This window comes from Cadophora gregata (assembly GCF_030347475.1).
Source record: "Cadophora gregata isolate MNR1 chromosome Unknown scaffold_7, whole genome shotgun sequence".
Lineage (NCBI taxonomy): Eukaryota > Fungi > Ascomycota > Leotiomycetes > Helotiales > Ploettnerulaceae > Cadophora > Cadophora gregata.
This window is the reverse complement of record NW_026695930.1, coordinates 1,320,095-1,341,321: the sequence shown is the minus strand read 5'-3', so window position 1 is coordinate 1,341,321 and position 21,227 is coordinate 1,320,095. Positions and strand designations below refer to the sequence as shown.

The 21,227-nt window shown below is 50.0% G+C and overlaps 5 protein-coding genes across 6 annotated transcripts; 3 read left to right on the top strand and 2 right to left on the bottom strand.

Moving 5' to 3' along the window:
* Positions 1-100: 100 nt before the first annotated feature.
* ONS95_013188 (uncharacterized protein) lies at positions 101-2,085 on the top strand. Its single transcript, XM_058506825.1, has 4 exons — positions 101-299; positions 359-513; positions 566-1,051; positions 1,102-2,085. Exons 1-4 carry the CDS (start codon positions 251-253, stop codon positions 1,486-1,488), a joined length of 1,077 nt encoding a protein of 358 aa, XP_058357555.1. The 5' UTR covers positions 101-250; the 3' UTR covers positions 1,489-2,085.
* A 338-nt stretch (positions 2,086-2,423) lies between these two features.
* On the bottom strand, positions 2,424-5,411 carry YAK1 (dual specificity protein kinase yak1; the record flags this gene model as incomplete). The annotated part of the gene is made up of 5 exons (XM_058506824.1): positions 2,424-3,319; positions 3,371-4,115; positions 4,169-4,328; positions 4,391-4,590; positions 4,641-5,411. 5 exons carry the CDS (start codon positions 5,409-5,411, stop codon positions 2,424-2,426), a joined length of 2,772 nt encoding a protein of 923 aa, XP_058357554.1.
* A 2,177-nt stretch (positions 5,412-7,588) lies between these two features.
* On the top strand, positions 7,589-11,209 carry ONS95_013186 (uncharacterized protein; the record flags this gene model as incomplete). Its single annotated transcript, XM_058506823.1, has 1 exon — positions 7,589-11,209. One exon carries the CDS (start codon positions 7,589-7,591, stop codon positions 11,207-11,209), a length of 3,621 nt encoding a protein of 1,206 aa, XP_058357553.1.
* A 1,226-nt stretch (positions 11,210-12,435) lies between these two features.
* On the top strand, positions 12,436-13,474 carry ONS95_013185 (uncharacterized protein). The gene is made up of 2 exons (XM_058506822.1): positions 12,436-12,652; positions 12,737-13,474. The coding sequence occupies exons 1-2, from the start codon at positions 12,568-12,570 to the stop codon at positions 13,141-13,143; spliced, it is 492 nt and encodes a 163-aa protein (XP_058357552.1). The 5' UTR covers positions 12,436-12,567; the 3' UTR covers positions 13,144-13,474.
* Positions 13,475-20,321, bottom strand: ONS95_013184 (uncharacterized protein). 2 transcript variants are annotated; one of them, XM_058506821.1, is made up of 4 exons: positions 18,476-20,321; positions 14,792-18,418; positions 14,359-14,735; positions 13,475-14,305 (listed from the first exon to the last, which is right to left on the bottom strand). In XM_058506821.1, the coding sequence occupies exons 1-4, from the start codon at positions 19,070-19,072 to the stop codon at positions 14,173-14,175; spliced, it is 4,734 nt and encodes a 1,577-aa protein (XP_058357551.1). In that variant the 5' UTR covers positions 19,073-20,321; the 3' UTR covers positions 13,475-14,172. The 2 variants fall into 2 exon arrangements, with proteins under 2 accessions (XP_058357551.1, XP_058357550.1); XM_058506820.1 differs by having other exon boundaries at positions 13,475-14,735; positions 14,792-17,584; positions 17,969-18,418.
* Positions 20,322-21,227: the final 906 nt, after the last annotated feature.

Below are 21,227 nucleotides of genomic sequence, written 5' to 3'. Positions count from 1 at the left end.
CTAAGCGTGGCCAATGACATCCACGACCCCAGCACTCCTTGCTCAGCTGTATTTTGGGCCGCGACCAACGCCTCTTCCTCCAGCCAGATCGCGTTCGCCAGGGCTCGTGAATGCCTTCAGCTTTGATCCGACATCTTCCCTTACATTGACTGCATCTCTCCTGCGGAACCACGCACTGTACTTACGGAACTGAAGTAAAAAGGACATCTGCGCAAATTACTAACGTACTCCTTACTAACCAGCAGTAAACATGGCACCCAGCAAAGCCGCCCTTGATCTCAATGCGATGATCAGCAAAGGTATGGACAATACGCAATGCAGACCCTGTGGGCCTCAGTCGCTAACACAGTACTTGCAGACCGCCAGCGCCGCAAGAATGAAACTCTTGCAAACGAAATATTTGGGAATCGCCGAGCGAGCGCGCCTGGTGTATTAAACAAGCGCAACAACAAGTCGGCAGCGGTACCATCTCTTGCGAGCAGAATTGGGCCTATTGGGGGCGGAGTAGCAAAGGTACAGTCTGTTTGGGAGCGGCTTGGAAGAGCATACCTCTGACTGTCAATAGCGGACCATGTCGACTTCAACACGACCAGCGGCGTCAAGATCAACTGCACGACCTGCTGGAAATGTTGATGCAGAGTGGACGCACGACCTTCACACCTTCAACAATCCTCCAGTCTCGAAATTCTCCCAAGGTCCTCCTCGAGGTCCAAAGGCGGCAGCTGCGCGTACAAATCGCAATGAACGTATCCACTCTGCGCTACACAACTCAGCCTCATCTCCAGCTCTTAATAGCCAATTCAATATCGTCGGAACTGCAAAACCAGCACCAGGTATCTCCATTCGAGGATTGGCCGGCCCCTCCATGGTCATGATAAAGAACTTGGCGCTTGGAACTACAGTGGCTGATATTGAGAGCGCAATGACGCCTGTGGGAGGGACTGTTTTGAACTGCCGGATCATTTCTGAGAAGCCTAAGGTCATTGCGGAGCTTGTCTTTGAGACTAAGGAGGGGGCCGATAACGTTGTTGACACGTTCAATAACCAAAATGTGAGTTCGCCTCTTCATACTAAAGTGTATTACTAACATATAATTCACAGGCCGACGGCCATCTCCTCCAAGTTTACCACAAATCCGGGCCTCTGCCCACCACCATGAAGCAACTAGCACCAGCCTCTCCCGCACCCAGATCCAACACACCCCAAGGCCCACGCGCAGATAGAAACACCGACAGATCTGGAGACACCCGCTCTGGCTACAGTGATGACCGGTACGCACCGAGAGAACGCAGTCGCGAGCGCAGACGAGACTTCGGTCGAGAGGATGTGATGGATGGCTCATATGGCTTCAACGACGATCGCATGGAGACCGACGAAGAAGAAGGCAAAGGGCTGTATAGCGACAACCTTCTTTCAAGCCGAGGTCGTGCTTTCACGAATAACAGAGACCGCGGGGGTCGAGGAGACAGAAATCGGTCCTACAGATGACCATCATCCTGACCGAACGTCCAAAACTCTAGGAATTTTTAATGAGTGGCAGCCTGTCAATTTTACTGGGCTGAGGACAAGACAGTGACGGTCAAAACCTTGCATACTGTCACACCCTCACCTGGATACAGATTCAGTCAGAGGAGCCGGAATCACACGGGGCATCATATCATACCTAGATGCCCCTTTCTGCTTCCGATGGATTTCCCAAACCTATGGGTGGTATTCAGATTCCCCCTGCTGTACAGTAGTAACAGAACGCCATAAGATAACATTTCCTTCGACATGCTTTTCTGTGTGATGTTTCAGAGCCCGTGAGCTGGAGACGAGTTGGGTCAGAGAAGTGATCACAAAACTCAAAGCACGACCGAAAGGCAAAGGAAGTTCCAGTGAAGCCATTGATTCAGTACCTAATCGCGCAGTATTTCCGCGCTTTTCGGTCGTCTGTCTGTCAGTTCGCCCGCTACCTAGCTCAGCAGTTCATGCATGCATGCAATCTCTTTGTAAACTACATGAAGAATGACTCTCTGACAAAACGATAATGTAGGAACACTCTCCGTTGCTTGCCTTCAGACAGCTGTTGAGCTAGCCTTCCTAGCTTAGTAATATCCTCCGCTGTCGAATGCAAGTGTTACTCGTCCCAAGCTCAGCCAAATCATTGTGTACAACCTGCCCCTACCTACGTACGTACGAAATATAGATTCCGCCTCAATCAAAAATCCTGGCAGAGCGAGAACAGGCTCTGCCTCTCCCACGCGCCATGATAACCCCTGGATCAAACCGATGCCAAATCTTGTCAAGCCCCGGAAGCAAATGGGCTGAAATACCAACAGTATTGGGCCACGAAAACCTGAGGCATCTCAAGGGGTCGTAGATGGGTTTCGCGTAGGGAAAGACCTACTGGTTGTAGGCTCTTGGGTGCAAGCACGTGATGCTCAATGCCATTGGGCTTGTCCCATGAAGCCCTCCTCAAGTGTACGATCCTCCAAGTTCCGAATGAAGTCCCGGTTGCTCCTTTGTCCTGGTTGTCCGGGCTGGGCAGCCCTACTCCCTCGTCTCCTTGCACTTCCTGGATTCTCACTGCCCGCCGCACCTTCAGGCGGTGGGGGGTAGTATGCAGGGCTGGGTTGAAGTCGAATGGGTTGATTTGGATCAAGATGACTAGCCACTCTCTGGATTGCAACTGGTATGCCACCTTGCTGCACCTCCATTGTGGAAGCTCTTTGACGACCTGACCTCACGGCAGCTTGTTGTGCATAGAGACTCTGTTGACTCTGTTGTTGCTGATGTTGTGGCGGACCTTGTGTGTATTGAGCAGGGGCCATTTGTGGAGGACCTTGTGACATCATTCCCATCTGGTTGTAAGGACCGGCCTGCTGCTGCTGCTGTTGTTGTTGCTGCTGCTGGGCTGGATATGGTGGCGGCGGCCCCTGCATGGTGGTGTTTGGCGAGTACATATTTGTGTTTGAATACATTGGAGGCTGCTGGGCCGGACTGGCTTGTGGGTACTGGCCAATAGGTACACCAGTCGAATAAGGAGTCTGTGCTGGGTGGACTGGGGTGGTATGGGCTTGGGCCTGTACCTGTGCTTGAGCGGCCTGAGCTCTTTGTTTGCTCAGCGCCTCGGCCTGTTGCTGTTGTTGGGTACCCGGTGCAGGTGATCGGTTGATTGAGCTAGACTTGAGATTCATAGGCGGGACGAATGGACCTGTGTACTTTTGTTGCGTTATGAAAGGATGCAGTTTTGCTTGCTGTGGTGACCAACGTTCCAGCGGATTGATATTAAGCAATCCCCGTACAAAATCGATGAACGCAACTCGATTGTTCATTTCTAGAAAAGCGATCAGTGTCAATCAGATTCGACGAACATGCCTGTACTTACCGCGATCGATCTCGCTCTGCTTCATATTTTTCCTAGGCATAGCATACGATCGAATGATCTCTGGTAATGTCGTGGCCTGGAAGTATTTCTTGCTTGGCTGCTCTTTAGTCCCATGTTCGCGAGAATACTGCTCCATGCTTTTCAAGTGGTACGTCCGCCGTCCATAATCATCAACATCATGCCTCTTCTCGAAAAACTCTCCTGATTGCTTGCCCATTTCGAGCATCCAATTGGGTGGATTGCCAAGCATCTCGACTATGCGAGATACCTGGTTGTATTCCGAAGAACCAGGGAAAAGGGGCAGCCCGAGGAACAATTCGACGACGATACAACCCAATGACCACATATCAATAGCCGATGAGTATGGCAAGCCAAGAAGCACCTCTGGCGATCTGTAGAATCGAGACTGAATGTAGGTGTAAACAGTCTGCCGCTCGTCGCATGCTGAGCCAAAGTCAATGATCTTAATGATTGGGCTTTCCAGGTTCTTCAGTAAAATGTTCTCTGGTTTGAGATCGCAATGAATCAGACGAGCTTTGTTCAACAGACTGAGCCCGTTGAGAAGCTGTTGTGCAAAGACCCGTACAAGCGTTGTGCTCAACCCTCTGAACTGGTTCTGTTTGATCAATTCGTAGAGGTTGACGCTCAGCAGCTCGAATACCAAGCAGAGATGTTGTCTATGGATGAATGTATCCTTCAGACGAAGGATATGATGGTCGTCGTTCTTATCAAGCTTCGTGTTTAGCTGCATTGAGAAGTTAGCGACACCTGTAGGCCCTAATTGGAGGGTGGGCTTACCAGGTCCAGGACTGACACTTCCATCATACTCTGATTGAAATATGCCGTTCTGTTCTTGACAACTTTCACTGCAACAACTTCCTGTGTCTTCAAGTTCTGGCACTTGACTACTTGACCGAAGGTTCCCTGCCCAAGGACATCAAGAATAAGGTACCGGTTCCTAGACCGTCTGTCAGCATTCACAATCTAAAAGATTACGGACGTCTTGACCTCGAGACATACTTATGACCAGTCTCCTCCGACCCGAGAATGTCATTCACATAAAGTATATAGTCACTATCCTCGTTATCAAATCCATCATTTTTCACACCCTTGCTCGGCTTCGTGAGGACTCGGCGAGGATTTCGAGAAGATTCATATTTGAAACTGGGATTGCAGATACGGTAGGTCGACGGGAGATGGCTCGTGAGAGCTTGTAGTGGCTACGATGGCAAATTAGCGCTGGGTTCGAGAAATCACATATCCTGCTTACACTTATGAATCCACCTTCTGGGTTTGCTCTACGGAAAGCTGGCTGCGCATTGATCTTGGGTTGTAAATCAGACACAGAACGGAGTTTTGTGAACTCAGGTACAGGTCCTCGACCTGGAGGGCCAGTGGCAGCTGGCGGCATCGGCCGCCGAGGAGATTTTGGATCATTGCCAAAGACAGCATTCAATTGTTGGGTAGCAGAGGTGGGGTAGCTATCATTGTTCGAGGAGTAGGGTGTAATAGGAGGTAATTGTTGTGGCTGCTGGCGATTGGCGTAATACGAGTTTGGAGAGGAGTAATTTCCAGGTCTTGTTGGTGATTGGCGTGACCCGTACTGATTTTGGCCTTGTTGTGGTGCACCATATGGCGAACTCGGGGACAACGTCTCCATGGGAGAATATCTTTGAGCAGCGGCAGACGGTTCTTGAGGCGAGTGGTGTGAAGGTAATCGGCTGCCAGAAAGGTGTTGTTGGTGAAGGGGCCGCATCGGGTACTTCATGCCACCGACATCTTGCATCGCAACATCACCGTTTCCGTCTCTCATGTGTGGAGTCGCCGCAGGAGAAGTAGTGGATGAGTGAGAATGTGCGCCGATTCCACCCTGGTACTGCTCGTAGGTGAAGCCAGCAGGAGGTTGAGCTTGAGCTTGAGCTTGAGCTTGTGTATTGCCGTTGTAGTCGCGCGCCAGCTGCGCTTGAGATGGTGGGGGGTTGCCGTTATATCTCCTCGAAGACCCGGCCTGGTCAGGATAGGTCTGGCCCCATTGATCCATCTTGTATCAGACGTCGCAGGGGAGGTCGCTGGAGGTATCGTGAGAGAGAGGTGCCAGGTGCCAGGCAGGGCTGTTGTCTGCGAAGCTACCTCGGAGCACAAGCGTCGCACTGGTGATTGGAGAGGTCTAATACGATGAGGATGGGTGCAGTACTGCGCTGTGCGGGCGACTAGTCAAGCCAGAACGCGTCGCAGGAAGAAGAGGAACCTCTCAGCAGAGGCAGATACAGCCCGTAGAGATCCAGTTGCGTGTCAACGATTCATGGCGGGACGGGCGAGGAGAAGAAATGCAGTTGACGGACGACTTCGTAGCGATATGAAGGGAAGGGAAGTGATGTGATGTGATGTGATGTGATGTGAAGGCTGGGCTGGGGTCTGTTCGCGAGTGCTGGAGCAGAGCAGAGCAGAGCAGTTTGCTCGTTAGATTAGCGCGCTGGGTGAATCACTGCCGCTCGTCTCTCGTCGTGTTTCTTCTCCGTGTTGGCTCGCGAAGCGGAGGAGGGGGATCCTGGACATCAACCAGGTATAAGTATTTTACTGTAAAATGGCAATACATATATAAATTTACAACAATGCAAGCCAGCTATTCCAGTCCATTCTAGCCCAGTAGCATTTTCGAAATCCCAGCCTTGCGAGAACAAAGACACTCTTCGAAAGACTACCTATTTTGTTTTTTTCATTTGCCCTCTCCAGATCACGAGAAAAGGCAGGTCATACCTACCTACCTACCTACCTATTTAAAGGCGCTTCCATACAAGCTGATTTGGGCGGCGTCGTCCTCGTTAGGCTGAACTGGGCTGTGTTGGGGGGTTCAAGACTGACGAGGACTTGGGGCACTTGGGGCTTGAAATGGGTCTGCAGCGCCTGTAGAAGTGGATACAAGGGTCAGAACGGATCCCATCCAACCCAATTCAGTTCAATCAAATTCAGCTGATAAGTCTTAAGTTGACTTTTCACATTCCCAAGTCGGTCTCTCTTCCGAGACTACAGTATCTACAATATCATCAGGGCCGCATACTTCTCGAATATATAAATGGGACTGACGACACTATTTTCAGCTCTGTTTGTACGATGGCTACCTTACTTAGTTAACAATTGTCATTGTCATAAATTCTTCGGATCTTGTATATTTATTCCACATGCTCAGAATAGTTTAGGTCGCGACGGGATGGCATGTCCATGTCCATTCCTTCTTTGTGTCATCTTGGCATCGCGATGGCATTAGAAGTTTCAATAGCAAACGTAAACTTTTAAAATCCATGGGACTACCAGTTACAGGTCAAATTCGGACTCTCCCTGGCAAGCTCAAACACTCCTGCAAACGACCAGTCTTCTGAGAGACTCCAAGACAACAATGGCGATCCAAATATCGACCGAGTCTTGGCCGCTGCTTAAGTGCCTAGATTCTGCCTGATTGAAGCCCTTTTGTTTCCGAGAGCTTCAAGGTCAACCAGCTGGCCAAGAACAAACAAGTCAAAGACTGTTCAAAGATCCTTCTGGGTGGAATGTACCATGTTGCTACTGATAGTAATTATAGGCATTTCAGAATTAGCATGCTTCAAGGGTGGCTCAAAGACCGAGTACAGCAGTGTTTTGGCCACCAGCTTGTAGACGTAGAAATCCAAGGCTTTCCTATCTACCTACCAAGAGACCACATACTCGGTGAAAGATAACAGCAGACAAATATATCAATGTGAAGAGCCCCAGTTCTGGAACTGAAGTGACAACTGAAATTTGTTAAACCTTAATAGGTACATAACGTTATAGATTGTCATGTGAAGACGAGAAACGAGGCTGAATGACTGTCGCCAAATTACGCGAACTACAGTTAGAACGCGATTCGCGGGGCACAGGGTAGGGCAGGCAACTGCAGGCTTCAATGACGCATGCGGTCCGAGGTACGCTTGCCACTACATCGACAATTCTGTCTTGCCTTGGACAACGTCTTAATCTTCTCCTTCAAAGACTTCGAGGTTTGGGGGATTCATAGAGTCTAGTTTTTCCAAACTTTGCTACTATCCGTGGCAGCAACTGTTGCCAAAAACACTCTGCAGTTCACCTTTGGCCGCGGATGTGTGGGATTCACTTCTCCCTCATGGCAGACACTTGAAATTCTTTTCCTCTGCGACTCGAAACCCTGTACATTAATCGCACCGCTCTCGAATCTACTTCAGCAAGATGAACACCTCGAACCATGCCACCGCCGACCCAGCGCCAGCCTCGAGCTCTCCTGAGACCATCGAAAGAAATGATAACCCACACTCAACAAGCACACATACAATCGCAGAGGCAACAGCTGCAATCGCAGATCAGGCCACCCAAAATGAGGCTCAACCTTCAGATACATCATTAGCCATGGATGAGGCTACTGCGCTGAAGGGATTGACGGAGGACGTTCGGGATCAAGGTGATCTAGAGAGAGATATCACAAATCAGGCCAACTTGGCGATGATCGAGCAAGAAGACGAACGGGACGAGAAACGAATTTCTAAGGCGAATGGCAATATCGAGAAGCTGGAGGGAGAGAAGCGTAGGAAGATGCAACGTCTGCAAAACCTTGCGAACAACCCACTGATGCGCAAGCGATGCTTGGAGGAGATCTCACAGATCAATACTGATGTTGCCGCACTCAAGAAAGATATATCCGACATCCAGAACCGTATTAACCAGCGACACAAACTTGATGGAGCGGAGACTGAAGCAGTGGGTGGCAATAAGCGGATGCCGAATGAGAGTCAACGCGACTTTCTCATTCGGACTGGCAAAATCACACCCTTCTCGCGCATTGTTGGTAGAGATTCTGATGCAGTTGAGACAAATCTTACATCGGTTTTGATGGATGCAGAGGAAGAAGCCGAAGCAGAGAATCAGGAGCAAGTCCCTGATGTAGAGCCTAGATCTCACCAGAATCTACGACTGCCAGGCTTCGCCGAGGCTGAAGCACCTGCAGTCGCCGAGGAGGAATTTGGGCTACGTCCCCGCAAGAAGAAGAAATTGAACAACGGATCTGGCACTTCTACCCCACGGGCCCGGAGATCAACTCCGGACGAGGAAGGCGACTTCACACCGGAGGTATCAAGTGGTGATATTGATGAGGATGAAGAGGATGACTCCGATGCCATTGCCTTCCGGGAAACGAAGAAGCGACGTTCTGGCAAGGCGAAGGCGGAGGAGAAAGTTGACATTGCGGCTATCGATGACGGAAATGAGCAAATGTATCAAGCTCGTCTAAAGAGATGGGTCGAGAAGAGAAGTGCGGCACGACAGGGCAAGTCTGACCACAATAACGAGGATGAAGAGGACGCCACAGTGAACGATGAAAAAGAATGGTTCAAGCCTTGTCCAGATGCCCCTGACCACCAATTCGACAACGGCATCAAGCTACCAGGAGATATTTATCCAGCTCTCTTTGACTACCAGAAGACTGGCGTGCAATGGCTAGGAGAACTCTATGCCCAGCAAGTCGGTGGCATCATTGGTGATGAAATGGGACTTGGCAAGACCATCCAGATCATCTCATTCCTGGCTGGCTTGCATTATAGCAAGAAACTCACAAAGCCAATAATTGTTGTTGCCCCTGCTACGGTTCTTCGACAATGGGTCAACGAATTTCATCGCTGGTGGCCACCTCTTCGGGTTTCGATCCTTCACAGTTCAGGAAGCGGAATGATGAATGTTGGTAGCGAGAGCCGGTATGAGGACGATGAGGAGATTGACCGGGGTAACGCGAGACCTAGGTCTTCAAAAGCCGCCAAGAAGATCGTCGATAGAGTGGTGCGATTCGGACATGTCCTAGTCACAACGTATGCCGGTCTCCAAACATATGCAGATGTTCTCATTCCGGTTGATTGGGATTACGTCGTTCTGGACGAAGGCCACAAGATCCGGAATCCAAACACTACTATCACAATCCACTGCAAGGAGCTGCGAACGCCAAACCGAGTGATTCTCTCGGGTACACCAATGCAGAACAATCTGACTGAGCTTTGGTCGCTATTTGACTTCGTCTTCCCGATGAAATTGGGCACCCTCGTCGATTTTCGCACATCCTTCGAAGTTCCAATCAAGCTTGGAGGTTACGCCAATGCCACTAACTTGCAAGTCCTAACGGCCACAAAGTGTGCAGAGACCTTAAAGTCCAACATCAGTCCGTACCTGTTACAGAGACTAAAAGTCGATGTCGCATCAGACTTGCCAAAGAAGAGCGAACAGGTTTTGTTTTGCAAATTGACAAAGCCTCAACGAGAGGCATATGAGATGTTCCTATCTTCGGACGAGATGACCTCCATTCTGAGCGGGACACGAAAGTCACTATACGGCATTGACATATTACGCAAGATTTGTAACCACCCAGACCTCCTTGACCCTCGTCTACATGGCAAGCCAGGTTACAAATGGGGCAATCCTAACAAATCTGGAAAGATGCAAGTCGTCAAAGCTCTTCTCGAGATGTGGAAGAAATTTGGACACAAGACCCTTCTCTTCAGTCAAGGTGTACAGATGCTGAACATCATCGAAGAATTCGTTAAAGGACTTGATGGTTTCAACTATCTCCGAATGGATGGCGGTACCCCTATCAAGGACAGGCAGATTCTTGTTGATCGCTTCAACAACGATCCTGAACTTCACGTCTTTCTGCTTACCACGAAGGTTGGTGGTTTGGGTGTCAACCTCACAGGAGCAAATCGGGTCATCATCTTCGATCCTGATTGGAATCCATCTACGGATATCCAAGCTCGAGAGCGTGCCTGGCGTTTAGGTCAGAAAAAGGAAGTCACAATCTACCGTCTCATGACTGCAGGTACAATCGAGGAGAAAATCTACCATCGCCAGATCTTTAAGCAATTCTTGACCAACAAAATTTTGAAGGATCCCACGCAGCGACAAACTTTCCAGATGAAGGATCTCTACGATCTCTTCTCACTTGGTGGCACGGACGAGGGAATGACAGAAACGGGAGAAATGTTCAAGGGCACTGAAGTTCAATTCAGCAAGACTCCTGAACCCGCTGCTCTAGAAGATAATGTTGCTGTACAGGCTGCAGGGTCGGCTACCGCTGTTCAGAATGACGTAGTCTCTCAGGAGGTAGCCCAGGTTACTGATCGGCAACAAGGAGACACAGATGCAGATGTTCGCAATCTCACTGGCGTTGCCAGTCTTGAAGCATTCCGTGGTGATCCAGAAGAAGAGAAGCCATCCTCTGATGAAGCCAGACTCATGGAAGGTATCTTCGCTCGCTCTGGTGTCCACAGTGCTTTGGAACACGACCAGATCATCAACGGAAAGCGCAAGATCACCGCCGACCGTAACATGCTCGAGCGAGAGGCCAAAAAGGTCGCTGCCGAAGCCGCAGCTGCTCTCCGTAAAGCTGGTGAACTCGCACAAACCATCGAACCCGGCACCGTGACTTGGACAGGCGAATTTGGCACAGCTGGAAGACCAGCAAATAATCGTAGAGGTGTTGGTGGTGCTTCGTCCGCCTCTGTGCTTTCCAGTCTTGCGAACAGACAGGGTCTCGCTGCGAATGGAAGTGCTAGCAGCTCAAGATCCGGTACTCCTGGTGCTGTCGACAGACCTCGTCCTCCGAAGGACTTCATGCGCTTGATTCGTGATTTCATTAAGAGACAGGGCGGCTCGGTTCCCAGTCAGGCCTTGGTTAATCACTTCAACCCGATGTGCAGAGACGAGCAAGCGACGACTCGGTTCAAGCATATGCTTCGTGAGATTGCTTACATTGAGGATGGCGGTAGTAATCGACGTATGAGGGGCCGATGGGTTCTGAAGGAGGAATTTAAATAAGCAATTTTTTGTGAGAGATTATTTATGAGGTAATAATAATGAGGCTCGGTAGAAGACATCCCCTAGAGAAAGCACTTCATCTGCATTTAGCGTTGGCGTTTGGAAAGATTCGGAGTGCTAGATAGCGGACTCCAGATACCTGATGATAGATATGACTCGAAATACAATTGATCTCCTCGTGTTCTCATTTTCTTGAAACATGTGGTCTCTAGTATGTCTCCTGCGCAGGGATACCAGTTTGGAGAGTACATTGGTCCAGAGTTCGTATATCTCAGTTCGACTAGTAAGTTAAGTTGATAGAACTCAGCATGAATTGTTTCTCGCCAAATGCCACCATGTCAAACATTTCTCTTCCTTAACCTCTACATTCACAAAGGCATCTGCGTCCTACCATGTACAAGCGGGCTGGAATCGTCCTACATGTGAGAATCTGTGCCAAGATCGAGTCATCGGAGATTTGAGGAGGGTCTTACGGGATTGAAATATCTTTCATACGAAGAATCGAAATAACGGACGGACCATGTGCAAGACCATCAAACAGCATCAATTTTGACAATTTTAAGTTTGTAACTATGAGAGAATATATTAGGAAATTTAATATGCGGATTGAGGAGTAGCTGGTGTTGGAACGTAGCCTCAGAGAGCGGAAGCTGCTCTGCAGATTGGTTTCAGCTGCACATTCTAGGCCAAATTCAGAGGAAGTTGTGCTTGGTAAGAGAGGAGTTCCTGCATCGTATGATTACCTTTTCAAGCAATAGTTGAGCTTGATCAAATAATTATGATTACAATCTAAATCTCAGCAGAACGACGTCTTCAGCAGCCCCACTTAAAGGATGTAATCGTTGGCTTTGCTATGTTGTGACAGGGGTCGTTAGGCGAGTCCGAGACTCCAATTGACATTAACCGAAGAGAGCGAGGAAAAGTTCCCATTTTTCTTCTCAGGATATGGAAGAGGGCTAGAGTATTGATTTAGTTGTTTCTTAGTCTGATTTGAATGACGACAGTCCTTGCTATGTTGTGAACTAGCTGAATAAAGTTCCACTACATGTCGTTGAGACTGGCTTCTATCAAGACTCGGACTCGCCTAATGATGCAGGTATGTGGCATGGGCCGTGGACGTCAACATCTAGACCGAAGCCACTAGCCTCCTTAGCCTACCTCTTATCATGGTGGAAACTTAAATAGTTCGTAAGCATCCTTTCCTCGTGGAGTATTAATACCCTGACCCTATCGCTGTTTTCTCGGTCCTGAATATTAAACACAAGAAAGCACAATTGGACGTCCACTTGTGGAGACAAATCCGTTAAATTTTAAACGAGCCTTCTGAAATCTCGCAGAGAAAAACGATATACTCAATCATGTCTGATTCTTTTATTCCCCGCGTCCTAGGGATAACGGGAAGTCTCTTCCTCTCCGGTTTCGCCTTCAGTGCCTCATATTACAGTATGCTTTATCCCCTCACAATGCCATGCTCATCCATCTCAATGCAATCACACATCTCCAGCCCAAAAGACTAACTATCCCCAGCCCTGCCAGCAACAGCCCTCGCCCCTTCCCCCCTTCGTCTCAAACAATGGCTTGTAGTCTACGACCTCGGGAAACTCATCTCCCCACCGCTTTCCGTCATCTCAGCAACATGCTGGTTCTACAGCGCCTGGGTATCTCACTCTACACATGCAATACAGCTCCATTCCGCAGCAGGAGCTCTCACGCTTGGAACGACGATCTGGACGGTGCTGGCCATGATGCCGACTAACAAAGCACTGATGACGAAGGTGAAGGCTGTAGATGAGGCCAAAGGAGAGGAAATAGGAAGTTCGGAGTGGAAGAGGGAGGCGGAGAAGGAGTTGGCGAGTTGGAGTTGGATGAATTATGTTAGAGCTGTGATTCCGTTAGCCGGGGGTTGGGTTGGGATGTCTGCTGCTTTGAAGTGATCAGATGGATTCACGCAATAAGAGACAATGTTTGTCCCGAGGCAGTTTGAGAGGAGCTCCAACGTGCTGCAGTGTAGTCAGTTAGTGATTAGACATATACCTGTACGTGGTTCTTTGAAAAAGCTTTGTAAGGATCAGAAAAAGCCGACCAATAAAAGGATGTCAAGAAGTAGCGGCGACCGAGCGAGGAGAATGCACAAAGCTATGCCTGAACTCTGTGACTTGCAATGAGCTCTTGACGCTAGGGCAGCCCGTGGGCATCAAACCCTCAATTATCACTAGCACGAAATGATCTCAGACCACTTCACTTTCCATACATTAAGAGCCCCAGGTAAGTGTTTAAAGTTTCATGTTCTGCAGCTGGCTGGACTGGCTCGAATTAGATATTGTACAGTTTATGACCCTCCATCAGCGAATCTTCCCCGTCGTGCTCCCATCTTGTCCCTATCTTCCCCAGCATAGAACAGTCCGACCCCGCTTCCGCTCCCACCCAAGATTACAATACCAGCCAGCCAGGCTATCAGGATAAAAAGAAAATGACGAACGCAACGCAGGCGTAACATTCCCGGTCCTTCCTCATCTGCAAAAGGGGACGAATCCAGCTGATGCAATAACAAAGTACCAACGCAAAATGCAGACGCGTATCGACCCCCTCGCCAGCCGCAGCAGCGAGTAAAGATCAGGTAAGAGCCAAAGAAAGGGAAAACTATTGTCACAAAAGCTTTTAGTCGTTGGCCCAGAGGCGGTCGAATACCGTCCCGCGCAGGTCAAACCCATAAGCCAAAAGAAAATGCAGCAAAAGCAACCTGTCTCCCGCACACCTTCCGAGATATGCGGAGCAAACGAGAAAAAGAAATCTGGTCTATTGGGTCGAGCGTGAGGTATCATGGTATGGTAACAGAAAGGGAAGGAACTTTTAAGACACGTTTTTGGAAAGAGGCCCCGCCGCAAATGCAAGATTAGCCCACCAGTCTATGCACAGAGATTAGGATGCTTCTGAAAGCACTTTTGTGTTGGTTGACGGAATGCTCATGACTCAGTCTCCTTGTCGCCAGACTTGTCTGCTGATGCAGGTGTAGCCTTTGATAAAGCCGGAGAGACAGAGGTCGAAGGTGGCGAGGTTGGGTTCTCGTGATCACCCGAGCCTAATCCTGCAAGAAGACTATAAAGAGTTAGATACAAGATTTCCAGAGGGTAATTTCTGCTGGTACATACCTGAATGCATTTGCGGAAGTAGCAGACTCTTTCTCCTTGTGGGGAGGTGTGCCTGTTCTTGACGAAGCTCCAGAATCTTCACCTGTTCTGCTCAATGAACCGCCAGGACCCATCTTGCGACCGCTGTTGCTGCGCGATGAGAACATTGATGTGGGACCAAAGGACATCTGTTGGCTAGAAGCCCTGCTGGCATTCTTGTTGGTGAGACGACGGAGGTCATCCATACCGACAGTGTTCTTCTGGTAGTCGACAGGAGGTTGGTTGTACTGGTTGGAGAAATTTCTCGAATCGCCCCGACCCATCTGCATACGACCGCCTCCGCGCTGACTGCCTCGAGCATTGTTCTCAGCGGCCTTCTGATTGGCAGCTGCTTCAGCCTATGAGACGTTAGTAAACATTTACGATAGTACAGAAGGGTTGTGGGAAGACATACCTCAACTCGGATTTCATCAAGAGTCTTTGGGCCCTTGTTGTTATCCTTTGATGCCCATCGCTTCTTTCTCAGATCGATGATATCCATAAGCATGAATCTCAAACGACTTGGCAACTCGGGTGTATCAATCATGCTCTGAATGCGTTGGAAGTAGACATCCATCATGGGCTTGCCCTTCTCCGTGTTGTCCAAATTGAAACCGATTGTCTTGAGAAGTTTCGTCAAAGACTCGATTTCAGCCTCATCAGGAATCCCAGTGTAGTCGACGAGTTTCTTCACACACTCGTGCATGATACGTTCTGTAAGCATGCTTAACTTGTAGAGCTCACCGATGAATTGGACTAGACCAAGACCGCGACGCTTGGCAGTTGCGGCGATATAGTACTCGTCGGAGAGCATGGCTGCCTCCTCAGTCTTCGCATCTTCACGCTCACCTTCTGGCTTCTCTGGGAGATCCATCTTCCAGCCACGCTCAAACTCCTCTTGACACCTGTTTAGCAAGTATTTTCGGAACAGATTGCCACCTGACACAATGTTGCCATTCTTGTCGGTGATACTCTCATCCTTGATCTCAGGACTCATGGTCTCCAACATACGCTTGCAGAACTTAGCATACATGGAAGCCCAGTGAGCCTCATCAGTAGCCTTCTCAAAGGTGAGTTGAATGACTTGGCGAAGAGTACGTCCGTCAGCTTCATCCTTGGACTGGGCCGCGATTGCAAGAATCTGGTCGGCAATCTTATCAAACTTCTCGGGAGTCATCTTGTTCAAAGCCGCCTTCACCTTTCGTTGAACCATGTCGGGTTCCATGTGACCAGTAGCTCCAGATGAGCCAGGAGTAGGACCTGCAGCTCCAGTAGCAGATTGAGATTGACCAACGCTGCGAGGCTTCCATCCAGTAGCAGTGACTTGGATAGGCTTGAGTTCCATACCGGCAGTGAGTGGCATTGTCTTTGCAGCTTGTGCTTCTTGCTTTGCATTGGAGCCTTGGAAATTGTCTTTTCTGCTTCCACCGCGTTGTGTTCTACTTTGCTGGCGAGGCGAGTGGGGCATGTTATTAATAGGGCCATTTGACATGCCACGTGCCATTTGACTGCCGCCTGGGAAGCCAGCACCACCTGCGCGAGTGAAAGAGGCAGTAGAGCTGGGTTGAGGACGAGGCATGGCACCACTAGCCATGGCGAAGCGCATCTCAGAAGTAGTTCCAGGAGGAAGGGTCTTGCCAACACCAGCACCGAAAGAACCCATCGCGAAAGCACCGGGTGGGTTGTTTCGTGAAGAGTTCTGTCTTGGACCCATGCTGCCACCACCTCCACCAGGTCGAGCAGAGCCTGGTCTAGCAGATCCTCCATCGCCATCACCAATAAGAGCCTTGATCTGTGACTCGAACTCCATGGATGGCTTCTCAACAAAGACCTTTTGGAATTGGAGCAAGAACTCCTTGTCATACTTGAAACTCTTGCCCTTAGTGGTGACCGCGGAGTTCAGAGCAGGATTTGGAGAGCTGATGTTTGGTGGGTAGAGGGACGAGTTCAGAACAGTGAGGAAGCGAGCCGACTTGAGGGACTGAAGGGCAGCGCTTGGCTGAGGAGGCTCGATAGGCTTGGTGTTAAGTGGAGCAAGATTGAGTGCTGCTGGCTTGCCACGCTTCTCAGCCGGGTTGACTTTGGGAGGAGGACCCATGGAGCTATCAGAGTCGGGAGTTGATGCACCGCTATCCGTGCCCAGGGTGAGATTGGAAAGCTTTGTAGCCAATGTACTGGGGGTACTGGGGCCTGTCTTTGCAACATCCTTTGTCTCCTCAGAAGCTTTGTCAGCTCCCGCGGCCTTTGCCTCTGCCTCTGCACGCTTTCGCTCCTTCTCGTCCTCCAGACGCTCCATTTCACGTTCTTGCTCCTTGAGCTTGAGGTCATTTGCAGCTGCTTCTGCCTTTCTCTTTTCAGCATTGGCAGCTTCGGCAGCCTGCTTCTCAGCCTGACGCTTTGCAAGAAGTTCTGCCTCCTTCCTTTCTCTCTCAGCCTCGGCTGCCTCCATCTCTTGGATCTGGCGCTCCAACTCATCTTCTTCCTCCTGCTTCTTCTTCTCTGCAGCAGCTTTTGCTTCAGCCTCCTCCTTGAGCTTCAACTCCTCGGCAGCCTTGGCCTCCTCTTCCTCCTTAAGCTTAGCTTCAGCAGCCACCTTCGCAGAGTTGGCAGCGTCTTCTTCCTCCTTGGACTTTCGGACCTTCTCAACAATCTCAAGACGAATTTGCTCTTGTGTCTTTTGAGGAGTGGAGCTTTCCGTACGAGCATGCTGAGGAGTAGCTGACTTTGGTGGAGGAGTCGGCGTGGAAGCGATGACGGGTGGTGTTCTGGCGCGCTGACTAGGCGCAGGAGAGGCTGGGGCAGCCTTGAAGCTTCCGATGTCGAGAGCTTCACCATCAGGTCTCTTGATGACAATGGCGGCACTCTTTCGAGTGGGTCTCGCAAAAGCTGGAGAAGCAGGAGTGTTTGCCTTGGCCTGAGGAGTGTGTTGTGTATGAGAGGCTGGAGTCATGGAAGGTGTGCCAGGCTGGCCCATGCTAGATGCAGGCCGTTCTGACATTTGTGATCCATTTCGTGACATAGACTGACCACCAGCATTGTACTGACCAGGAGTGTATTGAGTTGGTTGTTGAAAATGAGGTTGAGGTGATGGTGGTGGAGGATAACCTGTCATGTTCATGTGTTGCATTTGAGAATAGCTGTATGCCATTTGTCCCATAGGCATGCCTCGCGAATCTTGACCGGGATATGGTTGTGCGTATGGGGGATACTGTTTCACAGCTTGTAAGTATATCTCAAAATTATTGTTTGCAGGAGACAGATCAAGATCCTTTGGAATCTTAGGAAAAGGGGGAAGAAGAGGAAGGCTCTCATTTTGAGAAGAGGGAATCGACGGAGCACGTTGCATGCCAGAACCGATTGGCAGCGGCCCGAACCTCGAATCTCTCCCATCGTATGGGACTTGGATTTCACGGACTGGAAGCAATGGCTCTTCAGTCATGTAAATGGAACGAGCGACTTCTCTTGAAGGCTCCCGTGGGCGTTGACGTGAGTACTGCTCATTCGACTTGTTTTGCCATTTGCCCTTCTTGATCTTGGAGTGGGACTTGAGAGGAATTTCTGTAGAGTGATTAAAAGTGAAAGGGTGATTTACTTGATGTTGCATCTGTGGCGGGTAGTAGCCGTTGAATTGTTGCGGATTTTGCATAGGCATCGCCTGGTTCATGTTTGGCGTGCCAGGCATTGAACCAGGAATCGCGCTCGCGAGACTCGGGCTGCGGGTAACCGGGTGCGGCGAGTTTGGAAATTGTGGGCGACCTTGACTTTGGAACGGCGTAGCCATAGCACCGCGAGGTTGGTTACCAGATGGTCTGAAGGTATTCTGCGGTGGGTATCCCAGTTGCTGCTGAGGGTAGGATGGATTAAAGTTGTTGCCACCACCTCGGCCTCGACCAGAGTATCCGCCACGACCTGGATTTCCTCCAGCATGGTTGCTCAAGTCGCTTTGTGCTGACTGGCCCGACTCTTGTCGAATGTGACCTGTTTGCTGGTTGGCTGGTGCCAAAGCACCTTGGTTGCTAGGTGTCCGTTGCCCGTGACGTTGCTGTAAAACATGATTGATTAGTCAAATGGGGAGCAAAAGGAAAGAAGCGAGACTTACATTGTCAAAGCTTCCAAAAGTCATGGGGGCATTGCTACCTTGAGCAAGACCAGAAGGAGGCTTACCACCGCTGGCAGATGGTGCAGGAATTGGCGATGGTGAGTGGGACGGATCCGTGACTCTTGGGTTTGGAATCGCAATCGGCGCGGAAGATGTATTGTGACTGCCCTCAGGAGTACCGTGAGCAACCTTGGGAGAAGCTTCCGGGACTGACCCGAATTGAATCTTCATGCCTCCGACAGGACCTCCATTCATACCGTTTGCGCCAATTGTGACGGAGCTCTTCCGACTGTGATCAGTGGAAGATCCATTGGTTGCAGAGCTGCTGTGGGCAATCGCAGGTGCAGAAACTGCCGGTACAGCTGGAGCAATAGCTGGCTTGCCATTCATCGGCGAGATCGAGCTACTTTTTCCATGTTGTACCGGCCCAGAGCCTCCAACAGCCACGGCGGGTGAGGGAGTTGAGGAGCTCGTCGCGTTCGGTGGCGACGAGACTGCCTTCTTCGCGGTAGAGGCGTACGACAGGGTGGGCTGCGACGCACTCGTGGAGTTTGGGGCCTGGTTGGGAAGTGTTGATTGTTGGGAGACGGAAGTCATAGAGTTATCTTTTTCGAAGGCGACCTCGTGTGATATTCGTGGGAGATTAATGACGTCGCGACGAGCAGAGAGAGCGGAGATTTCCTTCGCAGAAGTAGAGACCAGATGTCAAATCCGATCTGTCCTTGAGAGAAGCCGAAGATGAGTAGTCGCGGAGACCAGTCGAGGAGGGAGTGGAGATGGCGGTAGAGTCGAAATTAATCGCTCTTGGGGTGTGGTGCTTCAAAAGATGGCCTTTGCAGGCGCTCTTTTTCTCGTGTGAAGGAGTGTGTCGCAGCGGAACGTCGAGACGGCGCTGACAGGTCTTAAATCGAGTACGATGGGGTATCGAGGGACTAGTCCTGCCGCGAAGTGTCTTCTACGAGTAGAAGATTTCGCCGGAGTAGTTAGGGGGTCGATTTGCGATGATGGGTTTTCTGATGTTCAGAAGAGTTGGGTAGGGAGAACAGAATTTCTCGCGGAGGGAATAATTTGATCTGGGCTGGGGGGCGCGGGCCTCGCTTAGTCTCTCCACTAGCGCGGTGCGTACGGCTGCAGTGCGGTGCGGTGCTGTGCTGTGCGGTAATACGGCTGGGCTGGGAGGATGAGATACCTAGACTCACTCGTAGATAGAGTAGGCATGGACTCGCACTCGCATCATGCCGATATTCACGATGACTGACTGGGCTGCTGCCTTGACTGACAATGGCTGGTATCGCCATGCCGACGTACCATGGTTACTGTGAATACTTTCCGTGATGAGAACGGCAGTCTTCTATCTACGGCTTTGTGTGGCGACTCGAGTCCGTTCAGGGGTTCCATCTGGAGCCCGATCTGACTGACTCCCCTATTTACCGTGCACATCCAGCTGGAAGCCTAGGGCAAGCAAAATTTAGGTACCTGGCTGGGCTGGCTGGGCTGGTATTGGGACTCGTAATAGGCCTAATTGAGTCTCCAATCGGTATTGGGACGAGTACAATGCAGTGTTGCACAGCGTCGTCAACAAATCTGTAAATATTTTCAACCCATAGCAACGGATCCAGGTATTTATCCTACAGGAGCCGACTTCAGTCATGAGTTTCAAACAGTAGCAGCCCCATCGGCCAACCTATGTTTAGGCAGGTAGTCAGATCCAGGATCTTGGTTGCACAACATGTAATTTGAGGAGCCAGAGATTGTTCGCCGACATGGCACAGCATTGTGTCCTGTCTGGTTTGTTACTGCGCAGTAACCCCAAATCTAACTTTGTCATGAAGACAATTTGAATATAAGCTCGATTTGAAACGCCACAGAGCCTAAGATGAATTTGCAGTGTGCTTGACGCCGGTGATTCCTTTCCTGCAGCCCTACACCCCTAGTTCTCCCATACCATGCGACTTCCTCCCACCAAACCGAGACATATCAATCATGGTCTAAAACATCTAGCAAGCACTGACTCATTGTCCGCAATTCATTTTTCTTTGATTCATGGGTGAGTGCATATAGACAAAGACATTCAATTAAAGCCCGTGTTTATCGGATTATCCTTTCCAGGCACGCGAGGCACGACCTTCTCCTCCCAAAGAGACAGATGGGATTCATTCACGGCTGAAAGCAGACTCAAATATCACTTCGCATCCAAATATAGGCAAGATCTGGAATCTCGCATTCCCACGACTCGGAAGTCCAGAGGGAGCATCACGAGCAGAGCAGAGATATTGTCAGCCAAAATCGTCAATTATTATCCCTTCCAATGACCGGATCTGGTCTAATATCAACCCCAAATGCAGCACCATCCCTGGCTATTCTGTATCTTACCCTCACTGCAGTTTAGCTTCTCCGCATCTGAGGCCAAATCTGTCTTCATCCTACTACAGTATCTTTCAGGTGTTGACTTTCTTGTTCTCCTTTCCAGAAAACTCCAAGTCTTCGTAAGCAGTCTGTTGTCAATAATCAGAAAAAGGCAAGATTGAACGATCAGACCATTTGTGACGGCGCAGGGTCCTGGCGCAAGACTTTTCAAACACGCTACCGCCGGGATTTGGGGAGGGAGGGGCCGCCCCTTGAGTTCCAATTGTTTCCTTCATTTCTGGAACGAAATCCGAATTTCCATCTTCATCCGAAAACAAGGACGGGCCAGCCCTTCTACTCCACTCCACTCCACTTCACTCCACTCCCCGTCTCCAATTCGTGGCAG